A 24447-nucleotide genomic window follows, 5' to 3' on the forward strand; every position below is an offset into this window, starting at 1 on the left:
CAGAGAAAGACAGAGAGAAAACCGCCTTCATCCTCCCTATGGGGCTGTTTGAGTTTAACCGGATGCCCTTCGGGCTGTCCAATGCTCCAGGCACCTTTCAACGGCTGATGGAAAAGTGTTTGGGAGACTTAAATTTTGAGGCTACCCTGATCTATCTGGATGACATCATTGTGTTTTCAGCCTCATTCGAAGAACACCGTGCCCGGCTTGAACAGGTACTCAGTAGACTGCGGGCCCATAACCTGAAGGTGAAGCCAAAGAAGTGCCACCTCTTCAAGAGAGAGATCAAGTACCTAGGCCACATAATGTCACAAGATGGAGTTCTACCCTCGCCAGAAAAAGTGGCTGCTATCCAGAAGTGGCCAGTCCCTTGAACAGTGAGAGAACTCCAGGCCTTCCTGGGACTTGCTGGGTACTACCGCTGGTTTGTTAAAGACTTCGCGAAGGTGGCAGGTCCTCTCAATGAGTTGCTGAGGGGGACTGCTGGAGTGACAAAGACCCAGCACATCCCCTGGGCACAGGGACAAGATGAGGCCTTCCAGGCTATAAAGAATGCCCTTACCTCAGCCCTGATTTTGGCCTACGCATAACTTTGATCAACCGTTCCTGTTGTACACAGATGGTAGCCCTCATGGACTCGGTGCAGTACTTTCTCAGATACAGGATAGACATGAGCGAGTCATCGGGTATGCCAGCAGGTCCCTGCGAGACAGCGAAAGAAACCCTCACAATTACAGCTCCTTCCGGTTAGAGCTCCTGGCCCTGGTGTGGGCCATGACAGAAAAGCTTGCAGGCTTCCTGACAGGTACCAAGATTCAAGATCGAACAGACAATAATGCCCTGGCCCAGCTTGAGAATGCTAAATTGGGGGCCTTAGAACAACGGTGGGTGGCCTGCCTAGCCAAGTTCGACTTTACCATCCGTTATTGCTCTGCTATCAAAAATGCAGATGCTGATGGGCTGTCAAGAGTGACTGTGGAGACTCCAGTGGGGGATCTTGATGAGCAACTCGAAGAGGAGGAAACCCCAGACTTTCGTAAGTTTAAGCCCCCAATGGTTGCGGCCCAGTCAAGAAGGAAGGCCTGCGCATTACCCCGGTCCCTGGGTAGAACCAATGAGGAATGGGGACACATTCAGGATGAAGACGAAGGGCTGAGACAGATGAAATGGTGGGTAATGCAAAAGAGGAAGCCTGGTAAACAAGAGAGAGATGATCTGGACTCTGAAATGAGGAGTGTGTTGCACCAGTGGAATAGACTGGAAGTGCGAGAGTCAGTGCTATATCGTAAGAGGCTACAGCCAAAAGATATGGAAGTAAGGTGGCAAGTGGTCATCCCAGGAAGAATGGCTCAAGAAGTAGCTAAAGAAGCCCACGAATTTGGAGGGGACTTCGGCCCCACAAAGACCTACCAATGGTTACAGCGGTATGTGTATTGCCCCCAGTTGGAGCTTGTGGTGGAAGAGGTTTGCCGGCAATGTCGAGTATGTGACCTCATTAAGAGTACTGAACAGAGGGCACCCATCCAGACCATACAAACTAAGGAACCGCTAGAAGTCTTGATGATCGACTATCTCCTCGTGGGACACTCGGCCCAGGGGCTGCAATACTGTTTGGTGATGACCGATCATTTCTCTAAGTTCGCAGTAGTCACTCTGACTAGAGATCAGACTGCGGAATCGGCGGCGTGAGCCATCTGTCAAGACTTCATCCGGGTGTATGGGTGCCCAAAGCGCATCCACTCCGACCAAGGCGCATGTTTCCAAGGCAAGGTGATGGAAGAATTGTATCGCATGTATGGCATCGAGCGGTCCCGGACCACCCCTTACCACCCTCAAGGCAACGGAGCTTGTGAACGCTTCAACAGAACCTTACTTCAGCAGCTGCAAGAAAAAGAACATACGGGCCGCAAACCGACTCAAGAATTACCGCTCCAACCTGGAGACCGAGTATTAGTCAGAGAGAAATGCCCTAAGGGAAAACTAAGTGAGAGATGGGAAGTACAACTGTTCAAGGATATCTAGCGAGTGTATGCTAACGGCCCTGTCTACAAGGTACAGATTAAGAATGGGGCATCCGCCCCTAGAGTACTTCACAGAAATATGCTGCGGCCTTGCTGGTCTGAGGTCTGTTCTATGCCATTGTCGCCTGAAGGCGCCACTCCACTTCCTGAATCTGTCATGCCTGATGGTGAAATCGATGATGAGTCGTGGACCGTCCCTGACACAGTAGGGGGTCCTCAGCCGCACAGAGACGGTAATCCCATGGATGTACCAGTACCGCCATGCGAGGACGAGACCAGACAAGAGCTCACAATGTCTCCTGCAACAAGTGTTCCTCTGGAAGATAGTCAAGCCTTGCCTGACAGCCAGGAGCTTCGGAGATCCCAGAGGTCTAATGCAGGGGTTCCACCAGTCCGATATGTAGAACAGTGTGCTCTCTCTGTATTTTTACACCTTTGTTGCCTCCTCTATAGGTGCTGTTTCCGCATTGCACGTTCCTTCATTACGCTTCAACCTTGATTCTGTGATGGCCGAGGACGACCATCATTAAGAAGAGAGGCATGTAAGAGGGTGGTGCTGTTATGGACAGTAACACGCTGCCACTTTAAGAGACAGCACCCCCTTGTCTGGTGTGATGGAATGTTCTGCTTCCCCCTGCTATAGACTGTGAAGATGAGCTGCCCTAGAATTAGGGGAGGAGTTGAGCCTGAACTGTGTGTGTGAGCTGAAGTTGCTACAGAGAGAACTTTGTGCTGTGTGCTACAAGAAAGGTCCCCCATCTCTGAGATCTCTGAATCCTCTTTTTGTGCTTTTAGCTATTTTAGAGTTAGGACTCATGAGCGTGGGGACCCTTGACGTGGGTCATGAGCTTCTTTATTTTGGCCAAAATATCAACCAATACCTCACATAAAAAAATTTTTTATGTGTTTTTTGCACTTTTTCCCGGGGTGCAGTTGGGCCCATTTTTCTCTTGTAAACTGTGGTGTCTGTTCACACTTACCAACGATCACGGCCAGGTCATATCGCTGGTCGTGATCGTTGGTAAGTCGTTTAGTGTGACTCCAGCTTAAGTCTGTAGTTATATCGCTAGTAGATAATATAACAGTACCTGTGCTGTTTAGTTTACAGGTAATACAAAAATGTAAGTATTTAGGTATCATAATTAATCAAAATCCGATTAGAGACCTTAAGAATAATATATACCCCCTTGGAGATATGATGAGGAAAAAGTTTGAGGTATGGTCCCTGCTTCCCCTATCTGTAGCGGGCAGAATTGGATTAATTAAAATGATAATCCTCCCGAAGTGTTTATATATTTGCTGCAACATGCATCAATTAGGGTCACTGAGGGTTTCTTTAGGAAAATGCATAGCATGATGGCAATGTTTATGTGGGGCTCATCTAGACCTAAATTAAGTATTGGATCCATGCAGAAGCCCAAAAACCAGGTTGAATGTGCGGTGCCTGACCTTTTCTTGTATTATCTAGCTGGTCAATTACGCTTTTTAACACATTGGGTAATTCAAGATAGACTTAATAATGCAGAGGCTCATCTTATCTATTTTTTCGATGGGCAAACACCGTGGGCAATATTGGAGGGTTCATATAGACCATCTCAATGTTTGTTGCTTGCACATAGCTTAGCGATACAGATTTGGTGAGAAAGTAAGCATACTTTAAAGTTTTCTGATCAAGTTGGGGAAATTCAGATATGGGATAATAATGAGTTCTCGCATCTCCAATATTTAAAGGACCCAAATTTCTGGAAACAAAATGGAATATCAACACTCAATCAGATTTTTTAAAATGAAACTTTATTATCATTTGAACAAATTCATGTAAAGTTTGGGATCCCTTATTGGGACTTTTATAGATATCTGCAGTTTAGACATGCCATAATGTTCCAGTTCCCATTTCCTAGAATGCGAATATCTACATATCCATTGATAGGTGTATTATCAACTCAAGGACCCACTGGTGTGGTGTCCTCCCTGTATACCTTTCTGCTAAATTCCAGAATTGCATCCACTCAGCTTGCTGTTGAAAGGAAATGGTGGCACTTAATCCCCTCTATCACTAATGAGCAGTGGAATGATGCACTAGAGGCACATAGGATGGTGTCGCCTGCTGCAAATAACAATTTAACTCAATTATATATACTTCACCAATCCTATTTGATCCCAAGCAGACTATATAGATTTGGTAGAGGGGTAAATGATGAATGTCATAGGTGTGGGGAATTGGGAGCAGACTTTTGGCACCTCATTTGGAATTGTAGAATTATACGAAGATATTGGAGTGAAGTAATAATTACATTAGAGCGGATAATTGGGATACTAATTGAATGTAGTCCTGAGTTGTGTGTTCTGGGTGTTGTGGATGAAGAGATGTGGATCCACTATGATAGAATATTTCTCTGGGAGGTTCTGTTTATGGCTAAAAAAGCGATAGCGTTGAGGTGGATGGGGGGAATCTCCTTCGATTAATCAATGGAAAAAACTAGTGAACAATATAATTCCATATGAGAACATATATGTAGAAACAGAGGATGTCCCCAGAAGTTCCACAGGATTTGGGAAAGGTGGTGTGACTCACCCTTGACACACATGCCCCCTGGTGCCATGGTTTCGTAAATCCCGCGATATGGCCCCTGAAGTATATCCCTTCCAGAGAATGAAAGTGATGCCATGTATGAGCTTGGGAATATACTGTATGTCTATTATAACCTGACTTAGTGCGAACTCAAAAACTCTGGTAAAGAACCTGTTGGTTTGATGGTGCAATGCTTTATAAAGTGCATCATGTTAAATGCTATGTTTTATTTGTTTTGTTTGTTTACTCTATTATTGGAAGTGTAACATCATATCTATGTCACTGTGAATGGTGATTATATGGATTATTCTGACTTTACACTGCATTGTTATATGCTTGTTGTATTATTCTGTGGTATCTTTCAATAAAGAGTTTTTAAAAAAAGAAATAAAATTATATTATTATGTTAAAAGTAAAAGTTAAAAGACCATCTCCAAGCAGCTTGATGTTCCTGTGACTACAGTTGCACATATTATTCAGAAATCTAAGATCCATGGGACTATAGCCAGCCTCCCTGGACTTGGCTGCAGGAGGAAAATTGATGACAAATCAAGAGACGGATAATACAAATGGTAACAAAAGAGCCCAGAAAAACTTCTAAACAGATTAAAGGTGAACTTCAAACGCAAGGAACATCAGTATCAGATTGCACCATCTGTAGTTGTATGAGCCAAAGTGAACTTCATGGGAGACGACCAAGGAGGACACCATTTTTGAAAAAAAAAATCATAAAAAAGCCAGACTGGAATTTGCCAAACTACATGTTGACAAGCCACAAAGCTTCTGGGAGAATTTCCTATGGACATATGAGACAAAAATGGAGCTTTTTGGCAAGGTACATCAGCTCTATGTTCACAGATGGAAAAATGAAGCATATCAAGAAAAGAACACTGTCCCTACTGTGAAATATGGAGCAGGCTCTGTTATGTTCTGGGGCTGCTTTGCTGCATCTGGCACAGGGTGTCTAGAATCTGTGCAGGGTACAATGAAATCTCAAGACTAGCAAGGGATTCTAGAGAGAAATGTGCTGCCCAGTGTCAGAAAGCTTGGTCTCAGTCACAGGTCATGAGTCTTGCAACAGGATAATGACTCAAAATACAGCTAAAAACACCCAAGATTGGCTAAGAGGAAAACATTGGACTATTTTGAAGTGGCCTTCTATGAGCCCTGACCTACAGTGCCTTGTGAAAGTATTCGGCTCCCTGGAACTTTACAACCTTTTCCCACATATCATGCTTCAAACATAAAGATACCAAATGTTAATTTTTGGTGAAGAATCAACAAGTGGAACACAATTGTGAAGTTGAACGAAATTTATTGGTTATTTTACATTTTTGTGGAAATTCAAAAACTGAAAAGTGGGGTGTACAATATTATTCGGTCCCTTTACTTTCAGTGCAGCAAACTCACTCCAGAAGTTCATTGTGGATCTTTTAATGATCCAATGTTGTCCTAAATGCCTAATTATGATAAATACTAGACTGTGGCCCGATCCTAACGCATCGGGTATTCTAGAATATGCATGTCCCCGTAGTATATGGACAATGATGATTCCAGAATTCGCGGCAGACTGTGCCCGTCGCTGATTGGTCGAGGCAACCTTTATGACATCATCGTCGCCATGGCAACCATTATGACATCTACGTCGATACTGTGCCCGTCGCTGATTGGTCGAGGCCTGGCGGCCTCGACCAATCAGAGACGCGGGATTTCCATTATGACATCATCGTCGCCATGCTGTGCCCGTCTCTGATTGGTCGAGGCCCGGCGGCCTCGACCAATCAGAGAGGCGGGATTTCCAGGACAGACAGACAGACAGACAGACAGACAGAAAGGCAGACAGACAGACAGACAGACAGACAGACAGACGGAAAAACCCTTAGACAATTATATATATAGATAATCCACCTGTGTGTAATCAAGTATCCGTATAAATGCACATGCTCTGTAATAGTCTCAGGGTTCTGTTTGAAGCATAGAGAGCATCATGAAGACCAAGGAACACAACAGGCAGGTCTGTGATACTGTTGTGGAGAAGTTTAAAGCCAGATTTTGATACAAAATGATTTCCAAAACTTTAAACATCCCAAAGAGCACTGTGCAAGCGATCATATTGAAATGGAAGGAGTATCATACCACTGCAAATCTACTAAGACCTGGCCGTCCCTCTAAACTTTCATCTCAAACAAGGAGAAGACTGATCAGAGATGCAGCCAAGAGGCTCATGATCACTCTGGATGAACTGCAGAGATCTACAGCTGAGGTGGGACAGTCTGTCAGTCGTACACTGCACAAATCTGGCCTTTATGGAAGAGTGGCAAGAAGAAACAATTTCTCAAAGATATCCATAAAAAGTGTTGTTTAACCCCTTCACCCCCAAGGGTGGTTTGCACGTTAATGACCGGGCCAATTTTTACAATTCTGACCACTGTCCCTTTATGAGGTTATAACTCTGGAACGCTTCAACGGATCTTGGCGATTCAGACAATGTTTTCTCGTGACATATTGTACTTCATGATAGTTGTAAAATTTCTTCGATATAACTTGCGTTTATTTGTGAAAAAAACGAATATTTGGCAAAGATTTTGAAAATTTTGCAATTTTCCAACTTTGAATTTTTATGCCCTTAAATCACAGACATATGTCATGCAAAATACTTAATAAGTAACATTTCCCACATGTCTACTTTACATCAGCACAATTTTGGAACCAAAATTTTTTTTTGTGACGGAGTTATAAGGGTTAAAAGTTGACCAGCAATTTCTCATTTTTACAACACCATTTTGTTTTAGGGACCACATCTCATTTGAAGTAATTTTGAGGGGTCTATATGATAGAAAATACCCAAGTGTGACACCATTCTAAAAACTGCACCCCTCAAGGTACTCAAAACCACTTTCAAAAAGTTTATTAACCCTTCAGGTGTTTCACAGGAATTTTTGGAATGTTTAAATAAAAATAAACATTTAACTTTTTTTCACACAAAATTTATTTCAGCTCCAATTTGTTTTATTTTACCAAGGGTAACAGGAGAAAATAGACCCCAAAATTTGTTGTACAATTTGTCCTGAGTACGCTGATACCCCATATGTGGGGGTAAACCACTGTTTGGGCGCATGGCAGAGCTCGGAAGGAAAGGAGCGCCATTTGACTTTTCAATGCAAAATTGACTGGAATTGAGATGGGACGCCATGTTGCATTTGGAGAGCCCCTGATGTGCCTAAACACTGAAACCCCCCACAAGTTACACCATTTTGGAAAGTAGACCCCCTAAGGATCTTATCTAGATGTGTGGTGAGCACTTTGACCCAACAAGTGCTTCACAGAAGTTTATAATGCAGAGCCGTAAAAATAAAAAATCATATTTTTTCACAAAAATGATCTTTTCGCCCCCAATTTTTTATTTTCCCAAGGGTAAGAGAAGAAATTTGACCCGAAAAATTGTTGTGCAATTTGTCCTGAGTACGGTGATACCCCATATGTGGGTGTAAACCATTGTTTGGGCGCAGGGCAGAGCTCGGAAGGGAAGGAGCGCCATTTGACTTTTCAATGCAAAATTGACTGGAATTGAGATGGGACGCCATGTTGCGTTTGGAGAGCCCCTGATGTGCCTAAACATTGAAACCCTGTACAAGTGACACCATTTTGGAAAGTAGACCCCTTAAGGAACTTATCTAGATGTGTGTTGAGCACTTTGACCCAACAAGTGCTTCACAGAAGTTTATAATGCAGAGCCGTAAAAATAAAAAATCATATTTTTTCACAAAAATGATCTTTTCGCCCCCATTTTTTTATTTCCCCAAGGGTAAGAGAAGAAATTAGACCACAAAAGTTGTTGTGCAATTTGTCCTGAGTACGACGATACCCCATATGTGGGGGTAAACCACTGTTTGGGCGCATAGCAGAGCTCGGAAGGGAAGGAGCGCTATTTTACTTTTCAATGCAAAATTGACTGGAATTAAGATGGGATGCCATGTTGCGTTTGGAGAGCCCCTGATGTGCCTAAACATTAAAAACCCCCACAAGTGACACCATTTTGGAAAGTAGACCCCCTAAGGAACTTATCTAGATGTGTTTTGAGAGCTTTGAACCCCCAAGTGTTTCACTACAGTTTATAACGCAGAGCCGTGAAAATAAAAATTCTTTTTTTTTTCACAAAAATGATTTTTAGCCCCCAGTTTTGTATTTTCACAAGGGTATCAGGATAAATTGGACCACAAAAGTTGTTGTCCAATTTGTCCTGAGTACGCTGATACCCCATATGTGGGGGGGAACCACTGTTTGGGCGCATGACAGAGCTCGGAAGGGAAGGAGCGCCATTTGGAATGCAGACTTAAATGGATTGGTCTGCAGGCGTCACGCTGCATTTGCAGAGCCCCTGATGTACCCAAACAGTACAAACCCCCCACAAGTAACCCCATATTGGAAACTAGACCCCCCAAGGAACTTATCTAGATGTGTTGTGAGAACTTTGAACCCCCAAGTGTTTCACTACAGTTTATAACGCAGAGCCGTGAAAATAAAAATTCTTTTTTTTTTCACAAAAATGATTTTTAGCCCCCAGTTTTGTATTTTCACAAGGGTAGCAGGATAAATTGGACCCAAAAAGTTGTTGTCCAATTTGTCCTGAGTACGCTGATACCCCATATGTGGGGGGGAACCACTGTTTGGGCGCATGACAGAGCTCGGAAGGGAAGGAGCGCCATTTGGAATGCAGACTTAAATGGATTGGTCTGCAGGCGTCATGTTGCATTTGCAGAGCCCCTGATGTACCCAAACAGTACAAACCCCCCACAAGTGACCCCATATTGGAAACTAGACCCCCCAAGGAACTTATCTAGATGTGTTGTGAGAACTTTGAACCCCCAAGTGTTTCACTACAGTTTATAATGCAGAGCCGTGAAAATAAAAATTATTTTTTTTTTCACAAAAATGATTTTTAGCCCCCAGTTTTGTATTTTCACAAGGGTATCAAGATAAATTGGACCCCAAAAGTTGTTGTCCAATTTGTCCTGAGTACGCTGATACCCCATATGTGGGGGGGAACCACTGTTTGGGCGCATGACAGAGCTCGGAAGAGAAGGAGCGCCATTTGGAATGCAGACTTAAATGGATTGGTCTGCAGGCGTCACGTTGCATTTGCAGAGCCCCTGATGTACCCAAACAGTACAAACCCCCCACAAGTGACCCCATATTGGAAACTAGACCCCCCAAGGAACTTATCTAGATGTGTTGTGAGAACTTTGAACCCCCAAGTGTTTCACTACAGTTTACAACGCAGAGCCGTGAAAATAAAAAATCCTTTTTTTCCCACAAAACTTATTTTTTGGCCCCCAGTTTTGTATTTTCCCAAGGGTAGCAGGAGAACTTGGACCCCAAAAGATGATGTCCAATTTGTCCTGAGTACGCTGATACCCCATATGTTGGGGTAAACCCCTGTTTGGGCACACGGGAGAGCTCTGAAGGGAAGGAGCACTGTTTTCCTTTTTCAACGCAGAATTGGCTGGAATTCAGATCGGATGCCATGTCCCGTTTGGAGAGCCCCTGATGTGCCTAAACAGTGGAAATCCCCCAATTATAACTGAAACCCTAAACCAATCACACCCCTTACCCTAATCCCAACAGTAACCCTAACCACTCCTCTAACCCAGACACACCCAACCCTATTCCCAACCGTAAATGTAATCCAAACCCTAACCCTATCTTTAGCCCCAACCCTAACTGTAGCCCCAACCCTAGCCCCAACCCTAGCCCTAACCCTAGCCCTAACCCGAGCAATAACCCTAGCCCTATCACTAGCCGTAACACTAGCCGTAACACTAGCCCTAACCCTAGCCCCAACCCTAGCCCCAACCCTAGCCCCAACCCTAGCCCTAACCCTAGCCCAACCCTAGCCCTAACCCTAACCCTAGCCCCAACCCTAGCCCCAACCCTAGCCCCAACCCTAGCCCCAACCCTAGCCCCAACCCTAACCCTAGCCCTAACCCTTGCCCTAACCCTAACCCTAACCCTAGCTCTAACCCTAGCCCTAACTCTAGTCCTAACTCTAGTCCTAACCCTAACCCTAATGGGAAAATGGAAATAAATACATTTTTTAATTTTTTAATTTTTCCCTAACTAAGGGGGTGATGAAGGGGGGTTTGATTTACTTTTATAGCGGGTTTTTTAGCGGATTTTTATGATTGGCAGCCGTCACACACTGAAAGACGCTTTTCATTGCAAAAAATATTTTTTGCGTTACCACATTTGAGAGCTGTAATTTTTCCATATTTGAGTCCACAGAGTCATGTGAGATCTTGTTTTTTGTGGGACGAGTTGACGTTTTTATTGGTAACATTTTCGGACACGTGACATTTTTTGATCGCTTTTTATTCCGATTTTTGTGAGGCAGAGTGATCAAAAACCAGCTATTCATGAATTTCTTTTGGGGGAGGCGTTTATACCGTTCCGCGTTTGGTAAAATTGATAAAGCAGTTTTATTCGTTGGGTCAGTACGATTACAGCTATATCTCATTTATATCATTTTTTTTATGTTTTGGCGCTTTTATACGATAAAAACTATTTTATAGAAAAAAAAATTATTTTGGTATCGCTTTATTCTCAGGACTATAACTTTTTTATTTTTTTGCTGATGATGCTGTATGGCGGCTCGTTTTTTGCGGGACAAGATGACATTTTCAGCGGTACCATGGTTATTTATATCAGTCTTTTTGATCGCGTGTTATTCCACTTTATGTTCGGCGGTATGATAATAAAGCGTTGTTTTTTGCCTCGTTTTTTTTTTCTTACGGTGTTTACTGAAGGGGTTAACTAGTGGGGCAGTTTTATAGGTTGGGTCGTTACGGACGCGGCGATACTAAATATGTGTACTTTTATTGTTTTTTTTATTTTATTTAGCAAAAGAAATGTATTTATGGGAATAATATATATTTTTTTTCTTTGTTTAGGATATTTTTTTTATTTATTTTTTTACACATGTGGGGAATTTTTTTTAAACTTTTTTTACTTTGTCCCAGGGGGGGACATCACAGATCATTGATCTGGCAGTGTGCACAGCACTCTGCCAGATCTGCGATCTGCTGTGCAGGGCTGCAGGCTTACCAAGTGTCTGCTCTGAGCAGACACTCGGTAAGCCACCTCCCTCCCTGCAGGACCCGGATGCCGCGGCCATCTTGGATCCGGGACCTGCGGCGAGGAGGGAGGTAGGAGACCCTCGGAGCAACGCGATCACATCACGTTGCTCCGGGGGTCTCAGGGAAGCCCGCAGGGAGCCCCCTCCCTGCGCGATGCTTCCCTATACCGCCGGTACACCGCGATCATGTTTGATCGCGGTGTGCCGGGGGTTAATGTGCCGGGGGAGGTCCGTGACCGCTCCTGGCACATAGTGCCGGATGTCAGCTGCGATAGGCAGCTGACACCCGGCCGCGATCGGCAGCGCTCCCCCCGTGAGCGCCGCTGATCGGTGATGACGTACTATCCCGTCGGTGGTCATACGGGCCCACCCCACCTCGACGGGATAGTACGTCAGATGTCAGGAAGGGGTTAAAGTTTGCAACAAGCCACCAGGGAGACACACCAAACATGTAGAAGAAGGTGCTCTGGGCTGATGAAACCAAAATCGAACTTTTTGGCAACAATGCCAAACGATATGTTTGGCGTAAAGGCAACACAGCTCATCACCCTGAACACACCATCCCCACTGTCAAACATGGTGGTGGCAGAATCATGGTTTGGGTCTTCTTTTCTTCAGCAGGGACAGGGAAGATGGTTACAATTGATGGGAAGATGGATGGAGCCAAATACAGGACCATTCTTGGAGAAAACCTGTTGGAGTCTGCAAAACACCTGAGACTGGGATGGAGATTTGTCTTCCAACAAGACAATAATCCCAAACATAAAGCAAAATCTACAATGTAATGGTTCACAAATAAATGTATCCAGGTGTTAGAATGGCCAAGTCAAAGTCCAGACCTCAATCCAATCGAGAATCTGTGGAAAGAGCTGAAAACTGCTGTTCACAAACGATCTCCATCAAACCTCACTGAGCTCGAGCCGTTTGCCAAGGAAGAATGGGAAAGAATTTCAGTCTCTCAATGTATAAAACTGATAGAGACATACCCCAAGCAACTTGCAGCTGTAATCGCAGCAAAAGGTGGCGCAACAAAGAATTAAGTTAAAGGGGCCGAATAATATTGCACGCCCCACTTTTCAGTTTTTGAATTTTCACAAAAACTTAAATTAACCAATAAATTTCGTTCAACTTCACAATTGTGTTCCACTTGTTGTTGATTCTTCACCAAAAATTTTCATTTGGTATCTTTATGTTTGAAGCATGATATGTGGGAAAAAATTGAAAAGTTTCAGGGAGCCGAATACTTTCGCAAGGCATTGTAAATCCCATTGAGCATCTTTGGAAAGAGCTGAAACATGCCATCTGGAAAAGGCAACATTCAAACATGAGACAACTGGAGCAGTTTGCTCTTGAGGAGTGGGCCAAAATACCTGTCGAGAGGTGCAGAAGTCTCATTGACAGTTACAGGAATTGTTTGATTGCAGTGATTGCCTCAAAAGGTTATGCAACAAAATATTAAGTTAAGGGTACCATCATTTCTGTCCAGGACTATTTTGTGAGTTTGTTTTTTTTTAAATTCTGTGGGAGCATGGTCGAAAAGCAATGCCCGACTTTCATTTGTTCATTTTCATAGATCTTTTATTTATTATTACTTTTGTCAGATTCAAGTTATTTCTGTGACCATTTTGGGTTTTTCTGTCATAAAACGAGGTGTACCAACAATTTTGACCACGTGTGTATACAGTTTCTATTGTATGTGTATATACAGTACAGACCAAACGTTTGGACACACCTCCTCATTTAAAGATTTTTCTGTATTTCCATGACTATGTAAGGAGGTTGCTTTCCCTGCTCCTTGCCTGGAACCACTTAGTCAGACAGCTGGGTTGCTGGGGGGAAGACTTTCTGCCCTGGACAGAGGGGACCAGGGGACTGCTGGGAAGAGAGAGGTGTGGTCAGAAAAGAGCGGGAGAGCAGAGAGAAAGCAGCGCGCCAAAGAGAGGGCAGGCTGCAGCGCCGCGCTCCCCTAAAAGTAGTGCTCCCCGTGAGGGCACTGAGGCTGAGATACCCACCAGAGTGAAGGCTGGATGTGGGGGTGTAGATTTGGAAGCCTCCAGAATCAGAGACAGTGACAAGCAAAGAATCCCTGGTGACCGCAGTGACAAACAAAGAATCCCTGAGTGTGATAAGTAACTACCCAGTGTGTGTGTCACAGCGTTACTACAGAGAGACTGTCAGCCTGGTGCACAGAGGCTCTTGCAGCAGACGGAGACTGTGCTATTTCCTGGTTTCAGTTTCACTTTGTGAAGAACAGATTGCAGAGAGACTTAACCCTGGACTTTCCAGGAGACACAGAAGAGACTTCAGGATCTCAAGCCCTGCTGCTGGTGACTGTATCCACATTGGGAAAAAAGGACCCTCCAGTCAGGACCTCCCTGGGCTGATAAGTTACAAGAACACTCGTTAACCCTTTGATTCCGCTTAACTGTTTACTGTTTTACTTGACTCTATTAACCCCGTTTACTCCCTGCGAGGAGAATTTTACCCCTGTTAATAAATCCCCTTCAACAGTTGGTCTGTCTGTTCCGTGGTGACATACGCAACCCTGCACTCTATTACAACTATGAAATTGTACATTCACTCTGAAGGCATCAAAACTATGAATTAACACATGTGGAATTATATACTTAACAAAAAAGTGTGAAACAACTGAATTATGTCTTATATTCTAGGTTCTTCAAAGTAGCCACCTTTTGCTTTGATGACTGCTTTGCACACTTTAGGCATTCTCTTGATGAGCTTCAAAAGGTAGTCACCGGGAATGGTTTTCACTTCACAGGTGTGCCCTGTCAGGTTTAAAAAGTGGGATTTCTTGCCTTATAAATGGGGTTGGGACCATCAGTTGTGTTGTGCAGAAGTCTTGTGGATACACAGCTGATAGTCCTACTAAATAGACTGTTAGAATTTGTATTATGGCAAGAAAAAAGCAGCTAAGTAAAGAAAAATGAGTGGCCATCATTACTTTAAGAAATGAAGGTCAGTCAGTCCAAAAAATTGGGAAAACTTTGAAAGTGTCCCCAAGTGCAGTGGCAAAAACCATCAAGCGCTACAAAGAAACTGGCTCACATGATGATCGCCCCAGGAAAGGAAGACCAAGAGTCACCTCTGCTTCTGAGGATAAGTTTATCCGAGTCACCAGCCTCAGAAATCACAGGTTAACAGCAGCTCACATTAGAGACCAGGTCAATGCCACACAGAGTTCTAGCAGCAGACACATCTGTACAACTGTTAAGAGGAGATTTTGTGCAGCAGGCCTTCATGGTAAAATAGCTGCTAGGAAACCACTGCTAAGGACAGGCAACAAGCAGAAGAGATTTGTTTGGGCTAAAGAATACAAGGAATGGACATTAGACCAGTGGAAATATGTGCTTTGGTCTGATGAGTCCAAATTTGAGATCTTTGGTTCCAACCACCGCGTCTTTGTGCGACGCAGAAAAGGTGAACGGATGGACTCTACATGCCTGGTTCCGACCGTGAAGCATGGAGGAGGAGGTGTGATGGTGTGAGGGAGTTTTGCTGGTGACACTGTTGGGTATTTATTCAAAATTGAAGGCATACTGAACCAGCATGGCTACCACAGCATTTTGCAGCAACATGCTATTCCATCCGGTTTGCGTTTAGTTGGACTATCATTTATTTTCAACCGGACAATGACCCCAAACACACCTCCATGCTGTGTAAGGGCTATTTGACCAAGAAGTAGAGTGATGGGGTGCTACGCCAGATGACCTGGCCTCCACAGTCACCAGACCTGAACCCAATCGAGATGGTTTGGGGTGAACTGGACCGCAGAGTGAAGGCAAAAGGGCCAACAAGTGCTAAGCATCTCTGGGAACTCCTGCAAGATTGTTGGAAGACCATTCCTGGTGACTACCTCTTGACGCTCATCAAGAGAATGCCAAGAGTGTGCAAAGCAGTCCAAAGCAAAAGGTGGCTACTTTTGAAGAACCTAGAATATAAGACATATTTTCAGTTGTTTCACACTTTTTTGTTAAGTATATAATTCCACATGTGTTAATTCATAGTTTTGATGCCTTCAGTGTGAATGTACATTTTTCATAGTCATGAAAACACAGAAAAATCTTTGAATGAGAAGGTGTGTTCAAACTTTTGGTCTGTACTGTATATCTATTCTATATATTCTATTCAAGCCTGTCACGCTGTGATTATACTGTACCCAGCACATGAATTGCCGGCTTTTATTCTATTATATGTGTGTATTTTGAATAATATCTCCTTTGAAAACGATGTGCAGATGAAAATTGCTGTATGTAAAGGCTCATGTTAAAACCGCATTGCAATCGGATAGCAATCACACTGCATTCGGATGTAAATCAGATGCTAGTTGTGAAAAAAATCGGATTGTACTCGCATGACATTCGTATTACACTCGTGCGACTCTCGGCAGGGAGACTCGGACCGATTTTTCATACGTTTAGTGTGACTTTGACCTAATTGAGCATCTCTGGGATGTGCTGGAAAAAGTTCTATCCATGGAGGTCCTATCTTCCTACCTTGCAATATACAGGACTTAAAGGATCTGAAGCTACCATATTGGTGCCAGATTCCAGAAGATATCTTAATATCTGTGTGAGAGCTACTAAGAGATAATGAGAAGAATCAACACAATATAAGGTGGGTAGTTTAATTGTTATGGCTGATGTATATTATGTACATATAAAAATATTCTACCATACACACACACATAAATAAAGCCAGCAATGGTGCTGCCAAAGGGGTTAGAATTGTCACACTGCAGACCAGGTCCCCAAGGCCTATGGTCAAGCCATAGGATTTTATTTGTGGGAAATCAATATATACAAGGTCTTGACAATAAACGTATTAACATGAGCAAATAATTTTATGTTTACTTTTATGATTTTAAATTCATCCTTTAAAGTTTGCTATGTAATGGGAAAATGTTATACGATAGCTTTATATTTTTCTGTTTTTTTATTCCTCAGGATTATCTGGTTTGACGACTGGGTGTACTTTTGTGGCACTGAAGAATGTAATTGGCTATGTTTTTACAACAGAAAGGTGGGTAAAACTAGAAAGAAATGTAAAACTTAGGCCTCATTCATATATCAGTATTTTTTATCAATATTTCATCAGTATTTGTTTGCCAAAACTAGGAGTGTCACCAAAAGGCTGAACAGGTGTCAATTAGTGATGAGCGAATATACTCGTTACTCGAGATTTCTCGAGCACGCTCGGGGATCCTCCGAGTATTTTTTAGTGCTCGGAGATTTAGTTTTTCTTGCTGCAGCTGAATGATTTACATCTGTTAGCCAGCATAAGTACATGTGGGGGTTGCCTGGTTGCTAGGGAATCTGGGTGGATGGGTTCATTATCTATGAACTGTTCCAATATTTACAGCCGCAACTGTTGTCTTATCTATTGCATTATTTCTGTGTCCCATTGTGCATAAATACAAGTGCTTTTCACAAAATTAGAATATCATCAAAAAGTTAATTTATTTCAGTTCTTCAATGCAAAAATTGAAACTAATATATTAAATAGAGTCATTGCAAACACAGTCATCTATTTCAAGTGTTTATTTCTGTTAATGTTGATGATTACGGCTTACAGACAATGAAAACCTTAAAGTCATTATCTCAGTAAATTAGAATACTTTATAAGGCTATGTGCACACTTTGCGGGGTCCTCTGCGGGTTCTCCCGCAGCGGATTTGATAAATCTGCAGGGCAAAACCGCTGTGGTTATCCCTGCAGATTTATCGCGGTTTGTTTTGCGGTTTCCGCTGCGGGTTTACTCCTATACTATTGATGCTGCATATGCAGCAATATGCAGCATCAATAGTAATGTTAAAAATAATAAAAAATGGTTTATACTCACCCTCTGACGTCCCGTTCTCCTCGGCGCTGCACGCGGCGGTCCGGTTCCAAAGATGCTGTGCGAGAAGGACCTTCGTGACGTCACGGTCATGTGACCACGACATCACGGTCATGTGACCGCGATGTCACCGCAGGTCCCGCTCGCACAGCAACCCTGCGACCGGACGGCCGCGTGCAGCGCTGAGAGGTGAGTATATCATTATTTTTTTATTTTATTTATTTTTTTTTTTTACACAAATATGGTTCCCAGGGCCTGGAGGAGAGTCTCCTCTCCTTCACCCCGGGTACCATCTGCACATTATCCGCTTACTTCCCGCATCGTGGGCACAGCCCCATGTGGGAAGTTAGCGGATCAATGCATTCCTGTTGTGTATCCGCTTTTTGGGCTCCCCTGGTGGTTGCTGGTGGTACTGGTGACTTGTTTGCACTTTGCTGCTTCTGTTCACCTGCTTCCATCAGTGTTTGGGAGTTTCCTATTTAGCCTTGCTCTCCAGTCATTTCCTTGCCGGTCATCATTGTAACCAGAGCCTTCGGTTGCATGTTCCTGCTACTAGTCTGCTGATCAGCTAAGTGGACTTTGTCCTTTTGTTTTGTACCTTTTGTCCAGTTTGCAGTTTTTGTAATTCTCTGTAGCTGGAAGCTCTTGCGGGCTGAAATTGCCACTCCTGTGTCATGAGTTGACTGTTATGGTTCTCAATGGCAAGAGAACATAGCCCAGCAAACATACGAACTAGCTCTTGGAAGGATGGAAACTAAACTGACCATGAACTAAACCTGCCGCACAACTAACAGTAGCCGGGTAGCGTAGCCTGCGTTTTATCCCTAGACGCCCAGCGCCGGCCGGAGGACTAACTAATCCTGGCAGAGGAAAATATAGTCCTGGCTCACCTCTAGAGAAATTTCCCCGAAAGGAAGACAGAGGCCCCCACAAATATTGGCGGTGATTTTAGATGAAATGACAAACGTAGTATGAAAATAGGTTTAGCAAAATTGAGGTCCGCTTACTAGATAGCAGGAAGACAGAAAGGGCACTTTCATGGTCAGCTGAAAACCCTATCAAAATACCATCCTGAAATTACTTTAAGACTCTAGTATTAACTCATAACATCAGAGTGGCAATTTCAGATCACAAGAGCTTTCCAGACACAGAAACGAAACTACAGCTGTGAACTGGAACAAAATGCAAAAACAAACAAGGACTAAGTCCAACTTAGCTGGGAGTTGTCTAGCAGCAGGAACATGCACAGAAAGGCTTCTGATTACAATGTTGACCGGCATGGAAGTGACAGAGGAGCAAGGCTAAATAGCGACTCCCACATCCTGATGGAAACAGGTGAACAGAGAGGATGATGCACACCAGTTCAATTCCACCAGTGGCCACCGGGGGAGCCCAAAATCCAATTTCACAACAGTACCCCCCCCTCAAGGAGGGGGCACCGAACCCTCACCAGAACCACCAGGGCGATCAGGATGAGCCCTATGAAAGGCACGGACCAAATCGGAGGCATGAACATCAGAGGCAGTCACCCAAGAATTATCCTCCTGACCGTATCCCTTCCATTTGACCAGATACTGGAGTTTCCGTCTGGAAACACGGGAGTCCAAGATTTTTTCCACAACGTACTCCAACTCGCCCTCAACCAACACCGGAGCAGGAGGCTCAACGGAAGGCACAACCGGTACCTCATACCTGCGCAATAATGACCGATGAAAAACATTATGAATAGAAAAAGATGCAGGGAGGTCCAAACGGAAGGACACAGGGTTAAGAATCTCCAATATCTTGTACGGGCCGATGAACCGAGGCTTAAACTTGGGAGAAGAAACCCTCATAGGGACAAAACGAGAAGACAACCACACCAAGTCCCCAACACAAAGCCGAGGACCAACCCGACGCCGGCGGTTGGCAAAAAGCTGAGTCTTCCCCTGGGACAACTTCAAATTGTCCACTACCTGCCCCCAAATCTGATGCAACCTCTCCACCACAGTATCCACTCCAGGACAATCCGAAGATTCCACCTGACCAGAAGAAAATCGAGGATGAAACCCCGAATTACAGAAAAAGGGAGACACCAAGGTGGCAGAACTGGCCCGATTATTGAGGGCAAACTCCGCTAAAGGCAAAAAAGCAACCCAATCATCCTGATCTGCAGACACAAAACACCTCAAATATGTCTCCAAGGTCTGATTCGTCCGCTCGGTCTGGCCATTAGTCTGAGGATGGAAAGCAGACGAGAAAGACAAATCTATGCCCATCCTAGCACAGAATGCTCGCCAAAATCTAGACACGAATTGGGTACCTCTGTCAGAAACGATATTCTCCGGAATACCATGCAAACGGACCACATTTTGAAAAAACAGAGGAACCAACTCGGAAGAAGAAGGCAACTTAGGCAGGGGAACCAAATGGACCATCTTAGAGAAACGATCACACACCACCCAGATGACAGACATCTTCTGAGAAACAGGAAGATCCGAAATAAAATCCATCGAGATGTGCGTCCAGGGCCTCTTCGGGATAGGCAAGGGCAACAACAATCCACTAGCCCGAGAACAACAAGGCTTGGCCCGAGCACAAACGTCACAAGACTGCACGAAGCCTCGCACATCTCGAGACAGGGAAGGCCACCAGAAGGACCTTGCCACCAAATCCCTGGTACCAAAGATTCCAGGATGACCTGCCAACGCAGAAGAATGAACCTCAGAAATGACTTTACTGGTCCAATCATCAGGAACAAACAGTCTACCAGGTGGGCAACGATCAGGTCTATCCGCCTGAAACTCCTGCAAGGCCCGCCGCAGGTCTGGAGAAACGGCAGACAATATCACTCCATCCTTAAGGATACCTGTAGGTTCAGAATTACCAGGGGAGTCAGGCTCAAAACTCCTAGAAAGGGCATCCGCCTTAACATTCTTAGAACCCGGCAGGTAGGACACCACAAAATTAAACCGAGAGAAAAACAACGACCAGCGCGCCTGTCTAGGATTCAGGCGTCTGGCGGACTCAAGATAAATTAGATTTTTGTGGTCAGTCAATACCACCACCTGATGTCTAGCCCCCTCAAGCCAATGACGCCACTCCTCAAAAGCCCACTTCATGGCCAAAAGCTCCCGATTCCCAACATCATAATTCCGCTCGGCGGGCGAAAATTTACGCGAGAAAAAAGCACAAGGTCTCATCACGGAGCAATCGGAACTTCTCTGCGACAAAACCGCCCCAGCGCCGATTTCAGAAGCGTCGACCTCAACCTGAAAAGGAAGAGCAACATCAGGCTGACGCAACACAGGGGCGGAAGAAAAGCGGCGCTTAAGCTCCCGAAAGGCCTCCACAGCAGCAGGAGACCAATCAGCAACATCAGCACCCTTCTTAGTCAAATCAGTCAATGGTTTAACAACATCAGAAAAACCAGCAATAAATCGACGATAAAAGTTAGCAAAGCCCAAAAATTTCTGAAGACTCTTAAGAGAAGAGGGTTGCGTCCAATCACAAATAGCCTGAACCTTGACAGGATCCATCTCGATGGAAGAGGGGGAAAAAATATATCCCAAAAAGGAAATCTTTTGAACCCCAAAAACGCACTTAGAACCCTTCACACACAAGGAATTAGACCGCAAAACCTGAAAAACCCTCCTGACCTGCTGGACATGAGAGTCCCAGTCATCCGAAAAAATCAAAATATCATCCAGATACACAATCATAAATTTATCCAAATAATCACGGAAAATGTCATGCATAAAGGACTGAAAGACTGAAGGGGCATTTGAAAGACCAAAAGGCATCACCAAATACTCAAAGTGGCCCTCGGGCGTATTAAATGCGGTTTTCCACTCATCCCCCTGCTTAATTCGCACCAAATTATACGCCCCAAGAAGATCTATCTTAGAGAACCACTTGGCCCCCTTTATGCGAGCAAACAAATCAGTCAGCAGTGGCAACGGATATTGATATTTAACCGTGATTTTATTCAAAAGCCGATAATCAATGCACGGCCTCAAAGAGCCATCTTTCTTAGCCACAAAGAAAAAACCGGCTCCTAAGGGAGATGACGAAGGACGAATATGTCCCTTTTCCAAGGACTCCTTTATATATTCTCGCATAGCAGCATGTTCAGGCACAGACAGATTAAATATACGACCCTTAGGGTATTTACTACCCGGAATCAAATCTATGGCACAATCGCACTCCCGGTGCGGAGGTAATGAACCAAGCAGGGCCGGACTGGCCATAGGGCACTTCTGGCAAATGCCAGAAGGGCCGGTGCCAGTGGTGGGCCGCTCAATCCGCCGCCCCCGCCGTCGCATTCAACTATACCGGCGTATAGACGCCGGTACAGTTGAATGCAATGATGGAGGAGAGAGCGTCCACAGACGCTCCTCTCCCATCATTCCCCGCTCTGCCTCTGACACTGCGGGTGCGCGATGATGTCATATCATCGCGCACCTGCTGTGTCCCGGGCAGACTGCAGCTGCTGAGACAGGAGCAGGAACCAGGAAGCAACGCTGGGCACGAGGAGAGGTGAGGAGAGTTTTTTTTTTTTTCTGGACTGTGGGGCCATTCTCGGAGGAGGGGAGGGGAGGAAGAGAAGAGATGTGGGCTGTATATAGTTCTCTGTGGGCTGTGCTCTGTGCTGTATACTACCGTGGGCTGTGTGCTATATATAGTACTCTGTGGGCTGTGCTCTGTGCTGTATACTACTGTGGGCTGTATATAGTTCTCTGTGGGCTGTGCTCTGTGCTGTATACTGCTGTGGGCTGTATATAGTTCTCTGTGGGCTGTGCTCTGTGCTGTATACTGCTGTGGGCTGTATATAGTTCTCTGTGGGCTGTGCTCTGTGCTGTATACTGCTGTGGGCTGTATATAGCTCTCTGTGGGCTGTGCTCTGTGTTGTATACTACTGTGGGCTGTATATAGCTCTCTGTGGGCTGTGCTGTATACTGCTGTGGGCTGTATATAGTTCTCTGTGGGCTGTGCTCTGTGCTGTATACTGCTGTGGGCTGTATATAGCTCTCTGTGGGCTGTGCTCTGTGCTGTATACTACTGTGGGCTGTATATAGCTCTCTGTGGGCTGTGCTGTATACTGCTGTGGGCTGTATATAGCTCTCTGTGGGCTGTGCTCTGTGCTGTATACTACTGTGTGCTCTGTGCTATATATAGTACTCTGTGGGCTGTGCTCTGTGCTGTATACTACCGTGGGCTGTGTGCTATATATAGTACTCTGTGGGCTGTGCTCTGTGCTGTATACTACTGTGGGCTGTATATAGTTCTCTGTGGGCTGTTCTCTGTGCTGTATACTGCTGTGGGCTGTATATAGCTCTCTGTGGGCTGTGCTCTGTGCTGTATACTACTGTGGGCTGTATATAGCTCTCTGTGGGCTGTGCTCTGTGCTGTATACTACTGTGTGCTCTGTGCTATATATAGTACTCTGTGGGCTGTATATAGTACTCTGTGGGCTGTGCTCTGTGCTGTATACTACCGTGGGCTGTGTGCTATATATAGTACTCTGTGGGCTGTGCTCTGTGCTGTATACTACTGTGGGCTGTATATAGTTCTCTGTGGGCTGTGCTCTGTGCTGTATACTGCTGTGGGCTGTATATAGTTCTCTGTGGGCTGTGCTCTGTGCTGTATACTGCTGTGGGCTGTATATAGTTCTCTGTGGGCTGTGCTCTGTGCTGTATACTACTGTGGGCTGTATATAGTTCTCTGTGGGCTGTGCTCTGTGCTGTATACTACTGTGGTCTGTATATAGTTCTCTGTGGGCTGTGCTCTGTGCTGTATACTGCTGTGGGCTGTATATAGCTCTCTGTGGGCTGTGCTCTGTGCTGTATACTACTGTGGGCTGTATATAGTTCTCTGTGGGCTGTGCTCTGTGCTGTATACTACTGTGGGCTGTATATAGTACTCTGTGGGCTGTGCTCTGTGCTGTATACTACTGTGGGCTGTATATAGTACTCTGGGCTGTGCTCTGTGCTGTATACTGCTGTGGGCTGTATATAGCTCTCTGTGGGCTGTGCTCTGTGCTGTATACTACTGTGGGCTGTATATAGCTCTCTGTGGGCTGTGCTCTGTGCTGTATACTACTGTGTGCTCTGTGCTATATATAGTACTCTGTGGGCTGTGCTCTGTGCTGTATACTACCGTGGGCTGTGTGCTATATATAGTACTCTGTGGGTTGTGCTCTGTGCTGTATACTACTGTGGGCTGTATATAGTTCTCTGTGGGCTGTGCTCTGTGCTGTATACTGCTGTGGGCTGTATATAGTTCTCTGTGGGCTGTGCTCTGTGCTGTATACTGCTGTGGGCTGTATATAGTTCTCTGTGGGCTGTGCTCTGTGCTGTATACTACTGTGGGCTGTATATAGTACTCTGTGGGCTGTGCTCTGTGCTGTATACTACTGTGGGCTGTGCTCTGTGCTGTATACTACTGTGGGCTGTATGTAGTTCTCTGTGGGCTGTGCTCTGTGCTGTATACTGCTGTGGGCTGTATATAGTACTCTGTGGGCTGTGCTCTGTGCTGTATACTACTGTGGGCTGTATATAGTTCTCTGTGGGCTGTGCTCTGTGCTGTATACTACTGTGTGCTATATATAGTTCTCTGGGCTGTGCTCTGTGCTGTATACTACTGTGGGCTGTATATAGTACTCTGTGGGCTGTGCTCTGTGCTGTATACTACTGTGGGCGTATATAGTTATCTGTGGGCTGTGCTCTGTGCTGTATGCTACTGTGGGCTGTATATAGTTCTCTGTGGGCTGTGCTCTGTGCTGTATATAGTTCTCTGTGGGCTGTGCTCTGTGCTGTATACTACTGTGGGCTGTATATAGTTCTCTGTGGGCTGTGCTCTGTGCTGTATACCACTGTGGGCTGTAT

The 24447-nt window shown here is 44.8% G+C and overlaps 1 protein-coding gene across 6 annotated transcripts in view; it reads left to right on the forward strand.

Moving 5' to 3' along the window:
- The window catches only part of LOC143816127 (multidrug and toxin extrusion protein 2-like), a 372861-nt gene that overhangs the window by 259348 nt on the left and 89066 nt on the right, over positions 1 to 24447 (forward strand). For all 6 annotated transcript variants that reach the window (XM_077296137.1, XM_077296136.1, XM_077296138.1 and 3 more), the window contains one exon: positions 16690 to 16765. In XM_077296137.1, coding sequence (XP_077152252.1) covers positions 16690 to 16765 — 76 coding nt within the window. The remainder of the gene's footprint in view (positions 1 to 16689; positions 16766 to 24447) is intronic.

The sequence above is a fragment of the Ranitomeya variabilis genome, chromosome 3 (genome assembly GCF_051348905.1).
Source record: "Ranitomeya variabilis isolate aRanVar5 chromosome 3, aRanVar5.hap1, whole genome shotgun sequence".
Taxonomy (NCBI): Eukaryota; Metazoa; Chordata; class Amphibia; order Anura; family Dendrobatidae; genus Ranitomeya; species Ranitomeya variabilis.